At 42.1% G+C, this 13,223-nt stretch overlaps 1 protein-coding gene across 1 annotated transcript in view; it reads right to left on the reverse strand.

Moving 5' to 3' along the window:
• LOC311040880 (R3H domain-containing protein 1-like) overlaps positions 1 to 13,223 on the reverse strand; it is a 63,526-nt gene that overhangs the window by 25,184 nt on the left and 25,119 nt on the right. The window contains exons 5-12 of the mRNA XM_084051258.1: positions 9,426 to 9,546; positions 8,133 to 8,211; positions 7,370 to 7,429; positions 5,845 to 5,985; positions 5,267 to 5,375; positions 3,959 to 3,984; positions 3,251 to 3,304; positions 1,720 to 1,955 (exon numbers count right to left, since the gene is read on the reverse strand). Coding sequence (XP_083907384.1) covers positions 1,720 to 1,955; positions 3,251 to 3,304; positions 3,959 to 3,984; positions 5,267 to 5,375; positions 5,845 to 5,985; positions 7,370 to 7,429; positions 8,133 to 8,211; positions 9,426 to 9,546 — 826 coding nt within the window. The remainder of the gene's footprint in view (positions 1 to 1,719; positions 1,956 to 3,250; positions 3,305 to 3,958; positions 3,985 to 5,266; positions 5,376 to 5,844; positions 5,986 to 7,369; positions 7,430 to 8,132; positions 8,212 to 9,425; positions 9,547 to 13,223) is intronic.

Genomic DNA, 13,223 nt, shown 5'->3' on the forward strand with positions numbered 1-13,223 from the left:
ATTGAACCTTGGGGGAACACTAGTCAACGAAGTATATCTCTGCTGTCCGGCAGGAACCAGCTAACTCCAAAATGTTAATTTTTTAGGAAATGAGGAGGTTTTGTTCATCATTGATAAGAACAGCTGAATGGACCTCCAAGCTCACAATGAGGTTGGCGGTCAAAAGGGGTGGAGCCTGGAGTCAGCAAAACCAGCTAACTCCGGTGGACTTCGCTGGTTTAGCAGAAAATTTGAGGATCCAATGGAGTTAGCTGGTTTTGTCAGAAGCGCTTTTTAATGCTTTTCATTGGTTCAATATTTTTTTTACCAACACACAGACGTAAAGGGTGTTCAATGGCCCTGATTTATGGGAAAAAATGCAAAAGCGTCAAAATGGAGTTAGCTGGTTTCTGACGGACAGCAACGAGTTTAAGTGGTTAAACTCCTGCATAATGTGCGTATACTAGACCATCATGTTCCCTGTTATGGTGATTGTAATTACATTTTAACAACCAAGGCATCCAGAATGTAAAAGGGCCTGAACGTACAAAATAAATCAACACCACCACAATTCAATCTGTATTGCAGTGAGATGCGGCAACTGTCTGTCTTTAAGCAGACATGCGGTGCAGACTATTGCATAAAGATGTGGTCTGTGGGCGAAAGAGAGAGAGACAGAGAGAGATGAGAACAGCAGGCGCAAGAAGGCTCATTGCCTCACATATCCAAGCGCTAAGTGAGGAAGGCAGCCACTCGCCTCCTAAACAACGAAAATATATTTTTTTAATAAAAGCTAGCTCCCTGTGAAAAATGGAATAAGATCTATCTTATATATAATAAAGTAGAGAGTCAAATAAATGTCTGCGTACTGACAGACAAAGGGAAAAAGCAGTCCGTATCTTCCCTGTTTGCATGCGTGTCACTGAGATAAAAGCACAAAATATGGCAGAGCGAGGGAAGAGATATTTTCGACCGAGCAAATGCCGTTGCACTCTGCAGAGGAAGCCGAGATGCACTTGAGGAATGGCGCGAACTTTATCTCGCCGCCGTGCCGTAGCCCAGGAGTTATACATTATGCAACGAAACTGCGCCGCTTTATTCTGCCTCTGTCACGGTTTTCGGAGAGGCTCTTCCATCACTGGTATTCTACTTTTTCCGTTCTTTTTTTTTTAAAACCAACCCATCCTGGTGAAAAAAAACCTTGGTAGAGAGAGACGGAGAGCTTCCTGCTACAGCGCAGCAAAGCCTGAAGACTTCATTGGTAAAGACTTGACTCCAACTCACAAACTTCACTTTAAGGAGGGATGTTTGTGCGTGTTTTTATTTAATTCTTTTATTTTTGGTCTGCGAGATTGAGCCAAGAAACACTCCTCTCCTCACGGAAAGCATCGAAGATTCTCCTTTAAAACATCTCTTGGGCGTTTGTTAATGCAGTGTTGATGCGATCTAATTGGTTCCACCGTGGCAGACAGGCCTCGTTATTCCAAGACAAGGAATGGAATCTGATTACGGGTATAATCAGATCAATGTTTGACACGGTCTCTGCCGATGCTCAGTGTTGGGGAAAAATAAAACATTCTAGAAATAAGAACACCAGACTAATACGAGTCTGGCATAGAAAAGCCCTGCAGTTTATTTATTTACTCATTTACTTTGGACAGCCAAACTATTTGTGTGCTGAAATTGAAACTGCACCTCCTTAATCGCCTCCCTCTCTTCTACTGCTTCCACCCTACTTGCCTGTTTTGGAGAGCCTCCCAGTGCTCTTGCTGCTGGCGGTGCTGTCCCCTCTAACCAGGCCGGTGGAGGTGCCGCTGAAGCTGCTGGCCTTGGTGATGGGAGGAGGCCGCGGGGCCAGGCGGTTGGAGCTGTCCGAGCTGTCCGTGCTGCTCCACGGGCGCAGCTCACTGTACCGCGTCGTGGCTTCGGTCTCTGAGCTGCTCTGCCGGCTGGCACCGGAGCGTCCGGCCCGCAGACTGGAGAGCAAGGACCAAAGGGTCAGTGTGTGCGTGTGTGTGTGTGTGTGTGTGTGTTTGTGTGGAGGGGTGCTTGACCCAAGATTCTACAAATGTCTTCTAAATTCTAACAGTTTTCTAAAAAACGTATGTTGCTATATTAGTGGTGCTCAAACTTTTTCATGTCAAGGACCCCCAAAATTGTATGTATTTGGCTGCAGACCCTCATCTCAAAATATGTTGTTCCAGGGACCCCAAGAAGCATAGATTTGAGTAAAAAAATGCTTTAAAAAACACATATATTCAAAGATTTGCACATTAATGTTCACGATCTTTCAAAAATAGTAGTTTCATAGCGAGTTCATATATCTGCTATTTTTGAATAGCCAAATAAATCTAAAATGACACAGATGCTTTCCCGGTTTTAATGGGTTAACATCTCGACTTCAGTAGAGGTCCATACTTTGATCTCTAAGACTGTATTTGTTACGTATTCCTTAATCATCAGCCTTACGTAGTCGCTGAGTGCACATGAACTGGTTGTACAGTATCTATTCATGGAATCTCTGTACAGTATGTGTATAAGTATGACTGTCCTTCGCATGTTTCAAGAACCGTTCATCCGACTGACTTCACACTTGCCGCGTGTATCGCTGAGAACCCAAGGGAGCGCAGTCTCGAGTGTGAAGTCGATTGGTTGAGTGGTTCTCGAGAACACTACAAGCAGCCCTACCGCATACCTCGACAAGTTAACACTCCAAGCAGCCACACCACAGACCTCGACAAGTTTACACTACAAGCAGCCATACCGCAGACCTCGACAAGTTTACACTACCAGCAGCCATACCGGTCCTTGACAACGCCGCAAGCAGCGTTGCCAAGCAATCGGCCTGCTCCAAATCAGCATGCATTCTGAACAGGCACTGTTCGACCGCAGTAGTAGTAGTACAATACTACTTCAGTACTACAGTGGTTCCCAAAATGTTATTTAGACATAGGCAAGACTGCATATTTGCCCCTCAAACACAATGATGCATGCATTCTTTTAAGCAAAAAAACTAAAAAATGCAAATCAATGAAGTCTCCCCTCTCCTAAACGGTTAAGTTCAAGCTTGCGTTATAATGTTTTTAACCCTTACGGACTTTACTAGAATCATGAAAACTGGATGAGTCAAATGACATTATAAACATCAAAGTGCCAAATCAATATGCACACAGATTCAAAAGCAACCCTGTGTTGTGCTTGCGTTAGTGACACGGTAGCAAAGCACTGAGAGAGGTAATGAACTGAATGGTGTGTGACAAGGCGTACCGACCTGAACATGTGCCGCCTCTGTTGGCTGCTCAAGCACGCCTCTCCATTCTGAGACCTGAGGAGAGAAGGGGGTACAATAATGCACTCGTCTGACACTGGGTATGACAAGACCCTCTGGGCAACAGACAGGTGAATTAAACAGGAACAGTTTCATTCCAAAGTGAGCAATGTAATAGCTGAATAATGTGACATTTATTTGACATTTCACTTATTGGAAATCTCAAGACAAGAGTCGCATTTTAGAAGGGCCCAATCAGATTCTCTACTTGTCATACACAGGCAAATATGCCTTTCAAATGTATTTGCGGTGTTGTCTTTGCAATAGGTTTGTTTATGTTGGTAATGTTTGTCAACAGAGGAAAGAAATCACATATTGGGACTATTAAATATGATTTGATGTAACTGATATTCTCACAAGCTTTCTCATCATTTTACAGATAACAATTGATTGGATACAATAATGAATATGTAATAAAATGAAACATCTTTGATGTGCAACTTGTTTTTTAAGGCTGTGATTTTGAAGGCTTTATTTAAGACATACACAACAGTATATAAATATTTTAAAAAATGATATTGTAAAAAAGCACTGCTATTGCTTTAGTGAATACAAAGATTATGATTACCCTTCCAATATACTGCGCAACTCTATGCCCAATGGACCGTGTACAAATTTGATCAAATACTGCAAATGCAACACATTGCTTACCTCTTATCTAGAACAAAATGATCCCCCTGTGGAGGACAATAAAATGATGGTCAATGATGTGGCACATCTCATTCAGAAGCATTACAGTATATTATAAACTATATAGCATTTTATACATCTGCTTTATAGAGACGGGACAGTGAAGGATTGTCAGAAAGTTGGATACATTTTAATTTGGCTTCAGGATTAGATAACACTATTTTAATGTATAGTTGCAGCAGCACTTATCACCACATACTCCCGTGGCATTACGCCAAGCGTTTGCACGCCAGTATTTCTGCAGCTATAATGTGAAAGGGACTTCAAGATCTCTGTTAATTAAACTCACTCAACACGGTCATCATTGCATTGAGTGCACCATTTGTTTTAGTGCCTTATGATTTCCACAATGCCTGTGGAATAACAAAACATTTATGAATAATAACATACTCTCGCTTGATTTGTGATACAGCGTTAGCGTTGCACTTATGCAACACAGTTAATGTAAATTGATGTTTAAATGACTGCTAAATGGGGACAAAAGCACCATCTGCAATGCAGAAGAGTATCCAAATGATCTTTATGAATCATCAGCGTGCACCCTGAACACAACATTAATGACTAAACGCAATGCAGAGCAGGGTCCAAATGATCTGAATGAATCGGGACAACTGTTATGCTAGTTTTATCAACATAACAATTAACTGGATGATCCTTGACGATTTATGAAATATTTATAACATCTTATTTTGGGGGCTTTTCTGAGCCTTTATTTGATATATAGTGGAGGGGGAGTGACATGCAGGAGATGGTCTGGCAGCCAGGAATCGAACCGGGGACTTGCTGTCAGGCATTAGAGCCCATGTGGTACATGCCCTAACCACTCCGCTATTGGATCGCACCAAGCATGGCTATCTAAAAAGTGACATAGCCGTTTCCCATTTCCCTGCGGGTTTTAGCATGACGCTCAGATTTGTGCGACACACAAAAAAAACCTGAGCTCAAGTCACGTGAAAATATTCCGTTGCTAAGCCACTGCAACTCCACATGTTCTTGCCTCTATTGATTTGCTCCTGTCATCTGTCACACTCATGCAGATCTGAGGAGATCATATATTCACAAACACACACATAAACATACGCACAAACTTTAACGCTACGCCCGGGACACCAGATTGTCTCGCTCTTACAAACATGTCTCGCTCTTACAAACATGTCAGAGAGGAAGAAGGAAATGACAGCTTGGGGAAAGAGAGGGGGAAAGAGAGAGAGGGAGAGAGGAAGAGAGAGAGAGAGAGAGGGAGAGAGAGAGTAAACTAACAACACCCACCACAGTGTCTTGGCGATCAAAGCTGGAGTTGTCACGTTTGAGGATGTAGCGTTTCTGGAAATCGTCCACCCTGTCATCTGTGATGTGCTCGGAGAACTTCTGATCGGGTCTGCCGTGCGTGAGGGAGGAGGGGGTTACAGCAGTTTTCGTGGCATCTCACTCTAACAGACGCTAATAGACAGCTGTAGCTGCAGACATGCACAGTACAATCCCGATTTAACTGTGAAGGAGCATAAAGACTTATCTATACGTACTGTAGTTGCACACCTGGGTCACATCATGCAAAAATTGGCCGATCTACAGGCACACAACACGTTGTGAGCCTGTAGAGTGGCTATTTCCTATGCGCGACACAGTATGCAACCAAGTATAAATCAAGCGTAACAGTTCACATTTGGTTCCAATATGGGGCTACCTGTATTATTGTATGTGTGTTGTGGCAGTGATATAGTACAGTATAGTACATTATAGACGGAATATACTGCATGCAACTGTGGCTGGCACATAGAATGACCAGTGTTGGCCAGGGACTGCAGCTATAATGGCAATCAGGGGCGGAACCAAAGCAGAGCACTCACATCCTGCTGTTGGCCGTCTTGTTGATGATCACTGACTTGCCACTGGGGTCCACATTGTGGTCCATGCCGAAGTAGGCGGCCACTCGGTGCAACAGCATTCTGTGGTAGGATGTCATGGGAGGGAACTTCCTCTTCTGGCTTCTAGAGCGGAGAAAATAGGTTGGCCAGTCAGTGTAATTGATTGATTGATGTACTTTATTTAGTAAGACATGAGAACATCAGTACATGGAAGTACAAATTCACAATACAAGGTCTACTAAACTGGGAGACTCATTAAGCACTGAACTTGTTTAAGATGAGATCCCCATGTACACAAATCATGATGATCAAGCCAGCGGTTCTCAAACTTTTTCATGCCAAGGACCTCCAAATTGGTATGCATTTGGCCGCGGACCCCCACTTGAAAATACTTTGTGCCAGGGACCCCCATACGAGATTTGTGTTGTTCAATGTTTTCAAGATTTTTTGAAAATAGAAGAGCTTGAAGATCATCTATTTTTAAATAGCCGGTGTATAGTGTTAAAGTAGTTTAACTGATGACGATGGACTGGTTTTGGTCAAATGTCTGGAAAGCACATATTTGACACCGAGCACTTTCCACCACCATCACCTACCTTCCCTATTTTGGGCATTCAAAATGTGAAACAAAAAGGGAAAATAGACACACAAAATGTCACATTGTGACAAGTTCAGACACTTTCGTCAAGTAAAACCATTTATTGCAACGATATTGCATTACATTTAGCGGCGTGACTCTGCCCCTGTGACACTACAGATTTATCTGCGCAAGCATGACACAGCATCTGAGATCACGAAACCCCCTGAGGCGGAGCCTAAGACAATGAGTTATTACATGGACAACTTCAAGGGCATAACTTGAGATACACAGATATATAACATGATAACAATCCACAGAAATCCATGCAATTAAGATACTAACATAGTGAAGAACTAAATGTCACAAGGAGGACGCCTGGGGAGGTGGAGGGAGTCTGATCACTGACAAGCTGCAGAGAAGGTGCTGAAACTTATGCTGAGCACGTAGTATGCAGAGTGAGTGGCGTTCTGCTAAAAAAGATTGGAGGGTGACGGAGCCTGGGGAACAGCTTGACTGCCGTGACTGCCTGAACTATCGCGATGCTCAATTTGTTTTTGCACTATTCTCACACGACACCGTTGCATGATGAAGTACAAAATAGGTCTTAAGTGGTTAGCCCTTTTAGACCTGAGGCCGGTTTTAAAAAAGCGTTATAAATCCTAACCTAAGTTTTCTGAAAAACTTGAATGCTTTTATTCAAAACATTACAAAAAAATAATTGTCTTGCTATAAACGTACATAGCAACATCTAAAAGGACAAAGCTGCTTTCCCAGATTGAAGGGTATAAGAACATATAGGCTTTCCAGGTCTAAATGGGTTAAACATTTAACATTTTGAGTTTTATGGCTGATCTTTGGTCGCTTATTTTGTAAGTGAGTCTTATAAAAGCCAGTGAGATTTTAATACAAATATATTTTTATCCTTACTCGTTATTGCTGATGAAGTCCAGTATGTCCTGTTCCAATTTCAGTAGCATTATTCGATCCCTAGAAATAAAGTATAAATGACGAATAAAGGCAAGGGTATTTGCATTTCACACACACCTAGATGAAAGACAGACACACACACACACACGGGAGTAAAACACACACATAAAAGGAATTTGGGGGTGGGAGGTATCTGCAAAGGTGAGATGGAAAATTACCTCAAAATAAATACGACTGTGCCAAAAGATTATTTTTTAATTTCTAAATATGAAATTGCCTCATTTCTCATAATCTAATTTGTTAATGTAGACTCATTTTATGCAGTTCCCAATAAAATTAAAGGTCATATTCCTACAGTACCTGTATGTGCTGCATTAGTTTGTATTTGTTTGGGAATAACTCATGTTCTAGAAAACTTGTAAGGGGGTCTCATAGGATAAGACCACTGACAGTCAGGGATCTCACACACACACACACACACACACACACACACACACACACACACACACACACACACACACACACACACACACACACACACACACACACACACACACACACACACACACACACACACACACACACACACACAACATTGATCAATGCTTGATAAAATCTTAATAAGTGTCTCCTGCACTGGTAGCAGTCAGTACGTGGTATTACCCTAGGGTAGTGTGTGTGTGTGTGTGTGTGTGTGTGTGTGTGTGTGTGTGTGTGTGTGTGTGTGTGTGTGTGTGTGTGTGTGTGTGTGTGTGTAACGTACCTGGGGTTGTTCTTCAACGTGTTCACCAGGAACTCATGCAGATCGATACCAGTGGAATCGGTGTAGTCTTGACTGGAATCTTAAACCAAGAATGACAAATCATTTTTTTCTCCTCATTTTTTCATTTCAACATGGCCATCATCCTATTGGTTGCCAAGACCTGCATCAGTCCAGAAAGCTAGAGCAGTGGTTCTCAAACTTTTTCATGTCAAGGAAGGACCTGTATGATGATCTGTATTTGGCTGTGGACCCCCATCTCACAATATTTTGTGCCAGGGACCTCCAGAAGCAAAGATTTGAGTTAAAAACCTTCGCTTAAATCTTTATTTTTATTAACACATTGGCTGCCATGGACGCAGACCTGCGTTCATTTGCGCAAAAGCCCGCACGCTGCCAAGAACGCAGATCTGCGTTCTTTCAAAAAAAAAAAAAAATGTTTTAATTTTTTTTTTAATTTGACCCAAAGACCAAGGAGATATGATTTTCCGAAGATTTAGACTCCAAGACACTTCCTTGTAACTTAAAACTTAAAAATTCTGTATCTCGGCTCCTAAGTACTTTTTTTTTCTCATTGAAAAAGTCTGGCAGTCTACTGTAGGAAAAAAATATATAATATAATATTAATATTAATATAAAAATATTATATTCAAAGGTTTGCACAAATGTTCACAAACATTATTTTTCAAAAATAGCCAAAGTATAAAATACGGTTAAAGTGGTTAAAATGATTGTCCCCCCAAGGACCCCTGGCGGTCCCCGGACCACACTTTGAGAACCACTGAGCTAGAGGGCTGAAGGGAGCTACAGGAAGTCAGCTCTGTGGCTGCAAGTGCAATTGGTGGCAAATTCACTTCACTGATGTACTTAATGGACTCTTAATTCTAAAAGGTGCACAGAATACAAACAATACACAATAACAATTAGAAAATACAATAATCTTAAAAGGCAACATAAAGCAGCATTAAATTAATTTACAGATCGTTGCTGTCAGGCAGAAACCTTGTATCTACATATACATGTACATATACATTATGTTTTTTCCGTAAATTAATGCCCTACTTGGTCAGAGTGTCACACAAAAGTAGTGAAAATAGCAGATCTACAAGCTCAAAACGCGCCACGATGCAATGCGTTGTGACCTTGTAGATTAGCTATTTTTACAATTTTAAAAACAAAAGATGCAATAATAAAAAAGGAACTATTTTGGACATACAAGGTTTCCGCCCAACAGCGACGCTACTGTATATAGTAGCCAAGCCCCACTAGTATCTGAGCGCATCCATGCACGCTCACCTCTAGACAGCATTTTTCTTGGCTTGTCCACAGTGTCGTAGGCATTTTCTTTCTCGGTTTCGTCCTTGGTGGACCATTCTTCTTTGTCAAACGGCTGGCAGGTCTGGAGACAAAATCCATCCTGCCCATAGAGAAAGGGGCATAAAAACAAAACGGAGAAACATATCAGTTGCGATGCTGTGCTTCAGAAAGGAGTCAGAGGTTGGTCTTTGCTCGCTGATGTCTTCACTTTTGTCGTGGTCTGTGTGTGTGTGTGTGTGTGTGTGTGTGTGTGTGTGTGTGTGTGTGTGTGTGTGTGTGTGTGTGTGTGTGTGTGTGTGTGTGTGTGTGTGTGTGTGTGTGTGTCTGCATGTGTGATGACAGCCTGTCGGTTTTGTTAACCAATTAACACTTAAATACCTAATTTTTCCCCTCCTCTACACCAAATCTCTTTGACAAAAATAGCCGATCTACAAGCTTGTAGATGTGCTATTTAAATTTTTCAACGAATGACCTCCCCAGAAAATAGTCGCTTGGTTTCATGCGGTTAAATCACTTCCACGGGTAACAACTGTATACACACAGCTCCACATCACTTGGGTAAAGTGTCAGCATTTTACAAAGGATTTCACAGGCACTCTGTGACCTGTCGGGAATTGCTGTTGGGAATGGCAAACAGACAGCAGCCATTAAAGTTAGAGCGGAAAGAATTATGCATCTTTTTCTCTGTGATCTTGCCCAGGGTTTTTAGGTTAATTAGAGAAAAAACATGAGCAAACAGCGAAACTCAAAGAGCCACTTAATAAAGCTGACTGATTTATGACCAAAAAATAAGGCCTGCCAGTAGTAATCCTCCCGCATACATTAATTCCAAATCACTATGGCAATTAATCCACCAGATTAGTTTGTTTTTTTATTAAGCACCTGAATGAGAGATTAATTTGAGCACAAAATTAAACAAGGCAGCACATTTGGCTCCTATAAACATACTGCTCATAATGCTTACACTTGACGGTCTGGCGCTATTCCTTATATTTGTATCCTATGCCATATACTTATATTTACTTACTTACTATATTTCACTCTTATAGTTTATACCCTTTTTCATTTAATTTGCTGATTTCTTTGCGTATATAATGAATGTGTCTGAGAGCAATGCACAATGTCAAATTCCTTGTTCTACTGTATTATGTGAACATACAGTACTTGGCCTTTGTGTGAATAAAATTCACATACTGCACTGTTAGAGGAAGGCCTGGTCTACATGTCAGAAGCAAAATCGTCTTATCCTTTACACACTCAGTCTGGGATGCTCAGATCAGACCATTACATGAGCAGGACAACAGGAGTGAGAGTGAGGGTGTTTACTGATACTGTACTGTATTGCCGTGGTTTGAAGAAAGAAAGAGGAGAGAGTGTGAGAGAGAGAGTGTGTGTGTGTGTGTGTGTGTGTGTGTGTGTGAGGATTTCGCTGGGCGAGGAGTAGGGATGTTTGCCGGTGGCTCCACGTCAGATGGAAGCTGGCAGACTGACGTACAGCTGTTTTGGCATCGCTAAAGCATCTGGGTGTGCTTCATTTGATTCCTGACATCTAATTACAGTACTTCCACAAAACACCGGAATGGGACAAACATCGTCATCTGCCCTGATATTCAGTTAACAAGCTGTCGATCAGTTTGCAGAGTTCTAGGCTGCATCTCCTGAGTGGAGCACTGACGGATAGATAATCACTAGTATATGGGTATTATTGGCCTAAGTGGTGTGGCTCTAAGGGTGGCAATGTCGATGCCGAGGAGAGCTTATGTAGTATCTTTGAGATGAGAAGCCATGTGGAACCTAATCTGAGTTCCCAGAAACTCTGAATGTGGAACCACACCAGAGATGACGTACCGCCCCGTGTATGGCCCCTAGCCTTACAAAGTTTGACTTACCATTTGAAGAAAAACATTGTTTTTGCATGTACATATTATCAACTATCAACCACAACTTTCACACTCTTCATGAGTTTCGCTTTGTCTTCGGGCGAAGCCGTAAAAATGCAGTTTTTTAAATTTGGCTGCCAATGTTATGCACTTTGAGTTATAGGGATGTGTGTGTTATGCGTAAATCACAGCGATTGCTGATCTACAAGCTCACAACGAGTCATGCTGAGACCCGTTGGTGAGCTTGTAGATCGGCTATTTCCTGTGTGCAACACCCGCACGCGACTATGTACACAGTAGAACTCGGGCTGAACTCACTGGCACACAGTGCGTCTAACCATTTTGTCTGTTCACCTCATCATGGCCCCCCGGTGTTAACCCATTAAGACCTGGAACTGTGTCATTTTAGATTTGAGTTAAAAAGCATTATTTTTACACTTTGGGCTATTCAAAAATAGCAGATATACAAGCTCATAGCGCGGCACCGAGTGCCGCGCTATGAGCTTGTAGATCTGCTATTTTTGAAAAATCGGGAAAATGTGTGCAAATCTTTGAAATATATATATTTTTAAAGCGAACATTTTTAACTCAAATCTTTGTTTCTGGGGGTCCCTGGAACAAAATATTTTGATGGGGGTATGCGGCCAAATACATATAATTTTGGGGGTCCTTGACATGAAAAAGATTGAACACCACTGATATAGAAACATATGTTTTTCAGAAAACTGTTGAGATTTAGGAGACACGTAGAATCGGCTTCAGGTCTCAATGGGTTAATCTATAGACTATCTTTGCCACAGAGCGCCCCTCTGAGACAGCTGGACCCCCGTCCCACCCCAATAACAGCAGCCGGGGGAAATATCGGGCCTATTCAATTAAGTGTGCTCCATAGCTCTGCACGGCTGACATGTGGAAATTGTAATTTCCCTCACATGATTGATGGCAGTAATAAAAGACGTCGTGTGAGTGCACACCGTGCCAGACTGTACGCTGTGAAATCCTGAGTGCAAGGGTCCATTCGTACACGCTCAGAATCAAATTAACCCTCACGGTTTTAATGTGTAGTGGGAGATCACTGCTGACTGGCTCACCTGGTGTATGTGTACCCTGTGTACTCTGTGTGTGCGTGCGTGTAAGCGTGTGTGTGTGTGTGTGTGTGTGTGTGTGCACAGTAAGCACTTGTGTTCAAGTTAGAGTTGTGTGCAGCCGAAGTGCGTACACTTGCATGGCAATGTGTGTATTCAAGCTGTGGGCTGTGTGCATGACTCTGTGCGTGTGCGCAAGCGCGCATGCACGGAACTGCACATTCAAGGTGCGGGATGTGTGCGCATGAATGTGCGTTGCTTTCACGTAACTGTGTGTTCAAATTGGGTCTTTGCAGAGAGCCATGCAATAGTAAGACTTTCCTTCACTAATGGGTTGGGATGGAGGGATTTGGAACGTTGCCCAAAGCCTCAAAAAATAAAAGAGAGAGAACTGATTTAGGTAACAAAATCCTTGCTGCAGGACCTAGGAACTGCATAGTGTAACTTCTGATGATGATGATGAGACACAGCCTGCTATTGATCAAGCCTTCAGTCAGATCTGAGATCAGAGATTACGACCCATTATTTCTTTAACAAGCTGAAAGGAAAACCTGACCTTCCACGACAGTCAGACTGGAGTATAATGAAACATATGTGACTTGTATGGACAGACTGAAATGTGTTGGTGTACTATGTAGATATACTGTAGGCACATTGAAGGGTACATTGATCCTGAATTTGTAGAGTCCTTGCCCACGGCTTTCTGATGCTTTAACAGCTATTTTCTCAAAACGTGCTAAATCAATTCTAATTCTCTTGGAGAGCGTAGAAAAGACGTGAGAAAAAAGGAAAATTCAAACATAGCTAAACTA

This window comes from Gymnoscopelus microlampas, assembly GCF_963454915.1.
Source record: "Gymnoscopelus microlampas genome assembly, chromosome: 24".
In the NCBI taxonomy this organism is placed as follows: Eukaryota; Metazoa; Chordata; class Actinopteri; order Myctophiformes; family Myctophidae; genus Gymnoscopelus; species Gymnoscopelus microlampas.